Source organism: Astatotilapia calliptera, chromosome 18 (genome assembly GCF_900246225.1).
Source record: "Astatotilapia calliptera chromosome 18, fAstCal1.2, whole genome shotgun sequence".
NCBI classification, from domain to species: Eukaryota; Metazoa; Chordata; class Actinopteri; order Cichliformes; family Cichlidae; genus Astatotilapia; species Astatotilapia calliptera.
In genome coordinates this window covers 1,799,667-1,810,440 of record NC_039319.1, presented here as the reverse complement: position 1 = coordinate 1,810,440, position 10,774 = coordinate 1,799,667, and the positions used below count along the sequence as shown (strand labels likewise).

At 43.5% G+C, this 10,774-nt stretch overlaps 1 protein-coding gene across 1 annotated transcript; it reads right to left on the bottom strand.

Moving 5' to 3' along the window:
- Positions 1-4,365: 4,365 nt before the first annotated feature.
- LOC113010216 (zinc finger protein 260-like) lies at positions 4,366-10,330 on the bottom strand. Its single transcript, XM_026149191.1, has 2 exons — positions 9,789-10,330; positions 4,366-7,207 (listed from the first exon to the last, which is right to left on the bottom strand). Exons 1-2 carry the CDS (start codon positions 9,967-9,969, stop codon positions 5,214-5,216), a joined length of 2,175 nt encoding a protein of 724 aa, XP_026004976.1. The 5' UTR covers positions 9,970-10,330; the 3' UTR covers positions 4,366-5,213.
- Positions 10,331-10,774: the final 444 nt, after the last annotated feature.

The following is a 10,774-nucleotide window of genomic DNA, read 5'->3' as shown; positions in this document are numbered from 1 at the left end:
ACTTTACTTAAGCACTACTACTACGGGAATTATTTTCTTTGCATTGTTAATCATATATGAATAGAAAAGTATAAAGATATTTGAATATGAATATATATTTTTCTTTTTCTTTGATCACCACCTCCTCTGTCTTTTAATTTTCTTTTTTAAGCATAATAAAAACTTAACAAGAAAACCTGTGTGTTCATTTATAAAAGTCACACTTCAGTCGGCCTGCCTGAACACGTGTTGAACACTGAACAGGTGACGTCCTCCACGACGCCTGAAGATTTCTGAAGAGGAAGAAGAAACCCTCGTCTGTCCCGACGTCGCTGAAAAAACTGCATTTTTATTTGATCTTCAGAGTGACGCTGAAAAACTAGTTCATGCATTTATTACTTCCAGGCTGGACGACTGTAATTCATTATTATCAGGATGTCCTAAACACTCCCTGAAAAGCCTTCAGCTAATCCAAAATGCTGCAGCAAGAGTCCTGACAGGGACTAGAAAGAGAGAGCATATTTCTCCTGTTTTGGCTTCCTGTTAAATCCAGAATTCAAAATCCTGCTCCTCACATACAAGGTCTTAAATAATCAGGCCCCATCTTATCTCAATGACCTTGTAGTACCATATCACCCTATTAGAGCACTTCGCTCTCGCTCTGCAGGCCTACTTGTTGTTCCTAGAGTATTTAAAAGTAGAATGGGAGGCAGAGCCTTCAGTTTTCAGGGCCCTCTTCTATGGAACCAGCTTCCAGTTTGGATTCAGGAGACAGACACTATCTCTACTTTCAAGATTAGGCTTCAAACTTTCCTTTTTGCTAAAGCATATAGTTTACATCGGGGGTCTCAAACGAGCTGTGGGCCACTGCTGGCACTGTCATCTAATGTGAGGGACACTTTAGTGTTCACATAATGCAAAACAAACAAGAAAACACCCACAAATATTTCCCAAATTTCAAATATTGTATAAGAGGACAAAACTGCTACTGTTAACGTGAATTTTTCTTTTTCCTTCCTCTTAACTGAAGCCTTCAATGAACTACCAAATAAACACAATGGTCCTCTTTCTGGCCACACATGTGGCAGCACCCCTGCTCTCATTTTATTTCTCATTTTTCTACGTAGCGCCAAATCACAACAACAGTTGCCTCAAGGCACTTTCTATTGTAAGGCAAGGCAAGTTTATTTGTATAACACAATTCAACAACAAGGTGATTCAAAGTGCTTTACAGAGACATTAGAAACAAAAACAAATAAAAAGCATGATTTAAAATTGATTAAAACAAGCAAACAAACAAACTAATTAACAAACAAACAAAACAGTATATAAAATCAAAACAGATAAAATCAAAACATAAAATCAGTAGTTAAATGTAAGTTTTGAAATTTAAGCTTAAAAGTGTGGATTTGGTGCTTTATTCAAATGCAGCTGAGAACAGGTGAGTCTTCAACCTGGATTTAAATAAACAGTGTTTCAGCTGATCTGAGGCTTTCTGGGAGTTTGTTCCAGATTTAACAACCCTCAGAGGTCCTTAGGGACATTTATTGTCTTTTGCATTTTTAATTTTAAACCATTTTCACTGTGTTGAGTGGAATATAGCCAAATTTGTCAAAGAATTTTCTTTTTAATTATATTTTATAATTGTGGTGTAAATTCATTGAATTAGCCTAAAATGGCTAAGCTACAGAGATGCATCCACCTTAGTCTCTTCGGACAAAAATGTCCCCATTGACTTCCATTATAAACGCTATTTTTCACTGCAGAATTATTACCGTTAATGTCTTGGTGATTACTTATGTTTCCGTTTCGTTTTGTACTATGGGCCTTAGAGTTGTAATTTTTTTATTTGTCCACCTGGTGGCGCCCTTGCTCCACATTTGACCCCGGGCTGGAAAACAGCGGGCTGCTTAGACAGACCTGCGGGAAATGAAGCCTCATTTCCGGCGTGCAGTAGCGGCTTCGCCCGCTGATCGGGCGGGACCATTTTCGGTCCCTAGGGCCGTGAGAGGGTGCTTTTTTTTTTTTTTAGTCAACAGGAAATGACGTATTTGTTGTCACGTGGTATCGGACGTACGTGCTGGAAAAAGGAGTCCCCGGTAATCGTCGCGACTTACCCCGGGAAGATGCACTTATTTCGGCCTAGAGGAGCATTTGCCGCCTGGAGACCATTTTCTGGTCCTGAAAAAAAAAAAAAAAAAAGGCAATCGAAATGAATGTTGGTGCCAATCTTTAGTCCATCTAAAGGCCTAATTATAATAACAATTGAATATTACCTCAAATGTTTTTTTTTGGAAAATATTCAGTTTTATGTTTTTTGGGGCAAAAAAAAGCAGTGCGCTCATGTGACGAAACCGGGATATAAAGGGTTAAAATCCGCGAAATGTAATTAAAACTTGACATGAATATTTCAAGGAGAAGTAGTTTTAAAAGACTGACCAATTTAAAGTGAAAAAAAAATTAATATTTAATATTTTTATTGCACATTTTGGGGAATGGACATAGGCTTAAAGGTGGATGCATTTTTTTTTTTAATGTGCTCCTGCAAAAAAAATAACGGCAGGTCAAAATGAATTTTGGTGCCAATCTTTGGACCATCTAAAGGCCTAATTATAATAACAATCAAATATTACTTCAAATGTTTTTTTTGGAAAATATTTAGGTTTTTTGGGGCTAAAAAAACAGGGCGCTCGTGTAATACAACTGGGATTTAAAGGGTTAAAACAACGAAAATATAATTAAAACTTTATATGAATATTTCAGGGAGAAGTAGTTTTAAAAGACTGACCAATTTAAAGTGGAAAAAAATATTAATATATAAAGTTTTTATAGCACTTTTTGGGGAATGGACATTTATGTCCATTAAAAGCAAAGGTGGATGTCTTTTTTAAGGATCTCCAAGGGATAAAGGAGCATAAAAGCTGAATGCAGCTTCTCCGTGTCTGGTTCTGACTCTGGGAACTGATAAAAGACCGGATCCAGATGACCTGAGGGATCTGGAAGGTTCATACTGGGTCAGGAGGTCATTGATGTATTTTGGTCCTAAACCATTCTGAGCTTTATAGGCCAGCATCAGAACTTTAAAGTCTATCCTCTGACGGACAGGCAGCCAGTGTAAGGACCTCAGAGCTGGACTGATGTGGTCCACTTTTTTGGTCTTAGTGAGGACTCGAGCAGCAGAGTTCTGAATGAGCTGTAGTTGTCTGACTGATTTTTTTAGGTAGACCTGTAAAGATGCTGTTACAGTAATCAAGCCTACTAAAGATGAATGCATGGACTAGTTTTTCCAGGTCCTGTTGAGACATCAGATCTTTTATCCTTGAAATATTCTTGAGGTGATAGTAAGCTGACTTTGTTATTGTCTTAATTTGTTTTTCTAAGTTTAGGTCTGCATCCATCACTACACCCAAATTTCTCGCCTGGTTTGTGGTTTTTAGGTGTATAGATTGAAGTTCTCTGGTAAATGTAATCGTTTTTCTTTGGCACCAAAGACTATTACCTCAGTTTTGTTTTTGTCTAGCTGGAGAAAATTGTGGCACAACCAGTCATTAATTTCCTCAATGCATAATTTCCACAATGATATATATTTGTGTGTCATCTGCATAGCTGTGGTAGTTTATTTTGTTGTTCTTTATAATCTGTGCCAGTGGGAGCATGTAGATGTTAAACAGAAGGGGTCCCAAGATGGAACCTTGGGGAACTCCACATGTGATACTTGTCTGCTCAGATGTGAAGTTACCTATTGATACAAAGTATTTCCTGTTTTCTACGTATGTTTTGAACCAGTTTAGTACAGTTCCTGAAAGACCTGTCCAGTTCTCCAGTCGTTTGAGTAATATGTTGTGGTCAACTGTATCAAATGCTGCACTGAGATCCAGTAAAACTAGGACTGACATTTTTCCACTGTCTGTGTTCAGACATATGTCATTAAACACTTTGGTCAGAGCGGTTTCAGTGCTGTGGTTCTGTCTAAAACCTGACTGGAAGGCATCGTAGCAATTATTCTGTTTTAAGAAGTAACTGAGCTGTTGAGAAACTGCTTTTTCAATGATCTTACTTAAAAACGGGAGATTTGAGATCGGCCTGTAGTTGTTCATTTGTGTCTTGTCAAGATTGTCCTTTTTCAGTATAGGTTTGATTACAGCAGTTTTTAGTGGTTCTGGAAACACACCTGATATTAAAGAAAAGTTGACGATCTGTAACAGGTCTGACTCTAAAGTCTTTGAGACCTTTTTGAAAAAACTGTACAGTAGATTCTACAATAATACATACAGAGAAAAACCCAACAATCAAATGACCCCCTATGAGCAGCACTTTGGCGACAGTGGGAAGAAAAAACTCCCTTTTAACAGGAAGAAACCTCCAGCAGAACCAGGCTCAGGGAGGGGCGGGGCCATCTGCTGTGATTGGTTGGGGTGACAGAAGGAAGACAGACAGATGACCACATTAAAAACGCAGACATAAGTGAACACATTAGCTTTTGACTCTCACTGAACTAACAGCCTATCCCTCTGCGTGTTTGTGTACTCTGCTCATATTGTCTTCCATTAAATAATTTTTTTTTAACATTCCACTCAAAAACAAACAAATCCTTCTGAACAAAAAAAGTAACGTCACCCAATATATGGGCCACGAGTTTGAGACCCCTGTTTTACACACAGTATATATTTGGCACTTTATATTTGATTTTACTTTCAAATATAAAGTGCTTTGAGTTGTTGTTGTGATTTTGCACAATATAAACAGTACAATAATAGATGAGCTGCTCCACCTCCTGAACTACAACCACCTCTGTGGCACTCGGCGCTGTAAGCATGACTAACACGATGTTCATTTTTATTAATGTCTTTATTGATAGAAAGCTTTGCATCACTGCTGCATTCTTTGTTTCATTTATAATATATAAAGCCCATGAATCACATCATTGACTCCAAACTGTACAAAACACTTATGGAAACCATGATGAAGCATTTCATCCAGTGTATTGAGAAAACATCGAACACCAGAATAAAAACAAAACTCAGTCCCATAAATCAGCCTTTACAGCCTGCGGTCAAAGAATAAGGTTCTCCAACACGGCCTCCAGCTTACTTGACCTTCAAGTTTTGTCCTTTAATCTGAAAGAACCAGTCAGTGCTGGTCACTTCAGATTGAAGTCAATCCCTCCTGGTCGAAACCGCGCCGATTCTTCCTGTTTGCTGATGACCTCAAATGTTTCCTCAGCTGCTCCTCTCCTAAGAGGATGCTGTGTGAGAGTCGTGAGCTCTCATGTGATTTTTCCACACCGTCGCATACGTAAATCTTTCCCCGCAGCTATTGCAGGTGTAAGGCTTCTCACCTGTGTGGGTTCTCATGTGAACTATTAGCGGCGGCTTACTGCTGAAACCTTTCCCACACGTTTTGCAGGAATACGGTTTCTCACCTGTGTGGCTCCGCATGTGGACTTTCAGGTAGGAGCTGCTAGTGAAGCTTTTACCGCAGAGATCACAGGCATACGGCTTCTCACCTGTGTGCACAATCATGTGTTTTTTCAGATGAGAGGTGCTACTGAACTCTTTTCCACAGGTGTCGCAGGAGTAAGGCTTCTCACCTGTGTGGGTTCTCATGTGGACTATCAGAGGAGGACAGCTAGAGAAATTTTTTCCACACGTTTCACAAGAAAAGGCGCTTTCACCTGTGTGAGTCATCATGTGGTTCTTCAGTCCCGACGAGCGGCTAAATCGTTTCCCACACACTTTACAGGTGTAAGGTTTCTCACCTGTGTGGATTCTCACGTGGGCTATCAGGTGAGTACAGCTTCTGAAACCTTTTCCGCACGTTTTGCAGGAAAACGGTTTCTCGCCTGTGTGCGTTCTCATGTGGACTTTCAGGTAAGCGCGACTACTGAAGCGCCTGGTGCAGGTTTCACAGGCGTACGGCTTCTCACCTGTGTGCGTTCTGATGTGGTCGGCCAAAGTGGAGCTGTGAGTGAAACATTTCCCGCACGTCTCGCAGAAATAAAGCTTTTTACCTGTGTGAGTTCTCATGTGATTGTCCAGCTCTAAAGGGCAGATGAACCTTTCCTCACAGGTGCTGCAGGTGTAAGACTTCTTGTCTCTGTGGGTCCGCCTGTGCAGGAGCAAGCTGACGTTCTTAGTGAAGCTTTTCCCGCACGTCTCACACGAGTACAACCTTTCACCTTTGTGAGTTCTCATGTGACTCTTCAGTCCCGAAGACTGCCTAAATCTCTTTCCACAGGTGTTGCAGGAGTAAGGTTTTTCACCTGTGTGGGTTCTGGTGTGGACGGTCAGCGAGTCACAGCTGCTGAACCCTTTACCACACGTTTGGCAGGAATACGGTTTCTCGCCCGTGTGGCTCCTTGTGTGGATTTTCAGAGACACTGCTTGCCAGAAACGTTTCCCGCAGGTGTTGCAGCAGTGAGGCTTCTCACCTGTGTGGGTTCTCATGTGGCCTATCAGTGACGAGCTGCTGCTGAAACATTTTCCACACAGCTTGCAGGAGTACGGTTTCTCCCCTGTGTGGTTTCTCAGGTGGATCTTCAGCTGACCGCTGCGATTGAAGCTTTTCCCGCAGGTTTCACAAACGTGAGGCTTCTCACCTGTGTGGATTCTCAGGTGGATTTTCAGATTAGAATTACAGCTGAAACTTTTGCGGCAAAATTCGCATGCAAAAGGCTTCTCGCCCGTGTGACTTCTCATGTGGACTGTCAGCCGATAGTTTCTTCTAAAACTCTGACCGCACAGCTCGCACGTGTACGGCTTTTCGCCCGTGTGGGTTCTTGCGTGAGCTTTCACGTCGAACTTGCGGCTGAAACGTTTTCCGCAGGTCTTACAAGCAAAGGGCTTCTCACCTGTGTGGGTGCGTATGTGAGTCACCAGGTGGAAGTTACTGCTAAAAGTCTTTCCGCACGTTTCGCAGGCGTGAGATTTTTTATTCGTGTGCTCGTCTTTCGTCTGCGACACTGTCTTAAACACTTTTGCGTAAACGCTGTGCTGCACGGACTTCGAGCTACTGTCAGTGTTACGTTGAGACTCCAGTATGAGCTGTTCTTCCTCCCGATTGATGGAAAGCTCCTCCTCTTCCTCTTTCATCTGTTCAGTCTCTGCTTCCTCCTGATTGGTGCAGAGTTCCTCGTCTTCCTCTTTGATCTGTGGCAGCTCTCGCGCTTCCTGATCCAGACTGCTGCTCCTCTCCTGGCTGCAGATCTCTTCCTCCTCCTGTCGAATGTCTGAAGGACAAAGAGACAAACATGTTATAGATGTGATGACAGTAAAAAAAAAATTAAAACCCTTTAGACAATCATCATCATCGCCGTCCATCACAACCGTGGCCTCAGGTGGGACTACTTCACACTCTGCAAGCCATCACAGTGGCTGCTAGAGGTCATTACTCGACCCTGAGACCTCCAGAGAGGACTCCTTCACCCCCCGTCCCCACAACCCAAATTATGAGCAGAATCACTCCAACAGGCGACAAAGTCCAACAATCAGCAGCAAAAAGTCTGATTTGCTGCTGGAAATGCAGCTGAAGAGCTCACTGCTTGAGAGATAAGGTCTCACGAGGAAGACGCAGACCAGCTGGGTAAAGTCCCACCTGTAGCTCAGGAGGTAGAGCAGGTCATCCAGTCTACATGAAAATGCTAAACCCCAAGTTGCTCTTCGACGCAAAAAGTGCTCGTGTGGATCTGAACAGGCTCTCCTGTCCACCACAGATGCTTCCAGGGAGTCTGGATCCAACCCTGCAGACCCTCAGGTGCATTCAGTGGTGGACCAGCAGACTGTAGCGGTGAAGAGAGCACAGCTGGAAGCTGTAATCGGAAGGTTGCCGGTTCGAGCCCCGGCTTGGACAGTCTCGGTCGTTGTGTCCTTGGGCAAGACACTTCACCCGTTGCCTACTGGTGGTGGTCAGAGGGCCCGGTGGCGCCAGTGTCCGGCAGCCTCGCCTCTGTCAGTGCGCCCCAGGGTGGCTGTGGCTGCAATGTAGCTTGCCATCACCAGTGTGTGAATGTGTGTGTGAATGTGTGTGTGAATGGGTGGATGACTGGATATGTAAAGCGCTTTGGGGTCCTTAGGGACTAGAAAGGCGCTATATAAATACAGGCCATTTACCATTTACCATTTAGAAGGTGACCCTGTTGATTCATGTCTCTAAGGAAGAGAACATCTGGAAACCTGCAGCCTGAGCCAATGCAGGACGTTTACAGTGAACAGCTGGACTGAATAGTGAGGCAGACTAAATCCAGCTGTTGTTGGCTGTACAGTGTTCGTGTGACTCTTTGGTGGAAGCAGAACTGGGAAGTATGGGAATTTAACCACCATCACTGGCAACCAGGTGTCAAGCAGCTCCGCCCCTGGAAGGGATTCTGTTGTTTAAACAAAGGCAGCCCACGATTGGAGGACAGCATCAGCTGATCCAGCAGCAATACTGAGCTTCCAATTAAAAGTAACTATGGCAACATTTAGGCATGGCCGCAAAAGCTGACGCAGGACGTCCACATAATGACCACGACAGCAAGGCTCGCTGTCACACCGAGCTCTGATTGGCTCCTGCCTGTGCACCCTGCTGATGACACACACCTGTTTACCTGCACACGCTCCCTTTTTCTGAATTTAATGCGGAAAAAATTACTTTTATTTTACTGTAGAATTTCCACCAGTTTACCCACAATGCACTTCTGTAATCAAACAGCCAGGTACCAACTCCTGCTCGTGGATCTGTCACACAGATGTTCACAGCTGGAGAGAGAAACATGGCTCCTGTGGATCTGTCCTGGAGGGAAATGTCCCGTTCAGTGAGCTGAAGGTTTCACGAGGAGCCGAAACACGGTCGTCAAACCGCGTAAAAGCTGAATCGGCTTTTATGACCCAGCTGCCGCCAGGTGAACCGGAAACATTAAACAGGTGAGCTCAGATTTAACAGCCCACCTGTGGAGAATCCTTTATGACGCAGATCACCCGCTTTCTTTTCTCTCTTCGGCTGTGTCCCAATTCAGGGTCTGAACGCTTGAAGTACGCGTACTACGTACGGTGCGTACTATAAGTACGAGAAGTGCGGAAGTGAGAGGCTTGTGAAATGGGACGGCATACGCTTCGTCGCGCTGTTCAGGTTGCCTAGCAACCATGATACTAACCGCGAGACACGTTACAGCTTTGTTTTACAGAAATGAAGGAGAAACATGTTTTGTTGGTCATTCATTTTTGTCATGACATCACTTTAGTTGAGTATCTGAGGCTGAGACCACGGGACTGTAAAACATGATTGTTGGGCTTCATTTCTGTGCTGAACAGTCATTTAAGATTAGTTATCTTAGTATCTTAGTAATCTTTACTAAGATTAGTTAGTAAATAACAATTAGCTGATGTTGTTCATGAGACTAAAGTCATCTCACTGTGGTAATGTAAATATAATATGGCCAATATTATAGTATTGTCAGATTATTATGATATATATATCTGACTTTCAGCTTGTGTTTGTGGATATGTGACTGACTTTAATTATTACACATTCGCACATAAATAAGTGACGTCATATTCAGTACTTTTGACAGTTCACTCTTCGGCCGCTCCCTTCTGCCGTATTTTGCGGCAAAATTATCCACACCCACCGCCGCGCTATGAATTGTGGGATAAGCGTGATATTTGGGGAAATCGACGGCGCATTTGGAGTACGCATTTGAAGTACACTTCGAATTGGGACAGCCGTCGTCGCGTGGCGGTGACGTAACCGCACTTGAAATGCGTACTTCAAGCGTGCAGACCCTGAATTGGGACACAGCCAGTGTCTCTCTGATCGTTTCCGGTTTTGCTCACCTGTCCGGTGCGGCTGCCTATCAAGTTTCCAGGTGATGTCCAGCAGTCTGCGCCTGCGCTCGCGGTCCATCTCCTCCTCGGTGCGTTGTTCAAACTCTCTGCCACCTCCTGCTTCTCCTCCTCCTCCGTCAGCAGTCACGGCCTCGGTGACAAACTCAGCCGGAAGTTGAAGGGAAGACATTTTTGATGCAGCCGAGAGAAAAACGTGAGATTAAACTTCAGTGAAGCTAAAGCTAATGCTAACTCCGCCGTCCATCCGGAAAGCCCGGTGTGCTCTGCGCATGTGCGAAAAGGGATTCTTCCAGTTCCTGCCTTTCACAATAAAAGTGTAAACAACGTAAACTCGGAGGTGCAGAGGGAACCCTTTCAGAATAAAACGTGACAGAGTCCAGAGTGAGAGATCATTTTTTACCTTTAGTGTGTTTCATATTTTGGCTCCACGCTCCTCACGCTCAGCAGTTTTAATGAGAGCAAAGTGATATGGTACTATAAGGTTATTAAGATTATTTAGGGCCTTGTATGTGAGGAGCAGGATTTTAAATTCTGGATTTAACAGGGATCCTGATAATAATGAATCGTCGTCCAGCCTGGAAGTAACAAATGCATGAACTAGTTTTTCAGCGTCACTCTGCGACAGGATGTTTCTAACTTTAGAGATGTTGATCAGATGAAAGAAGCAGTTACAGATCATGTCCTGGTCAGAAATGACTCGCTGATGATGTCATCCAGACTGGTGTCAGTGGGAAACACAGCAGCCTCCTAAACTTCTGCCCGAGACTGTGACACCTTAAAATGACTTCTTTCAAAGTTTCATGATAAACTTAGTTAAACGCTGCCATCGCCTCGGCGGCGTGAATGTTGGGGTAGTTTTGAGCTTTTAACGATTTCACTGAACTTAATGACGGTGCGGCTTAAATCACAGCTGATGTTTGGTGAAGCGTCTGTTTGCAGCTACATCGTGTCCAGGTGAACCTTTGACCATTTTC

Bases quoted from the DNA above. Each gene is read 5' to 3' on its own strand.
- LOC113010216 (XM_026149191.1), bottom strand. From the start codon at position 9,969: ATGTCTTCCCTTCAACTTCCGGCTGAGTTTGTCACCGAGGCCGTGACT. The intron at 7,208-9,788 runs GTGAGCAAAACC...TTTGTCCTTCAG, and splicing joins TAGGCAGCCGCACCGGACAG to ACATTCGACAGGAGGAGGAA.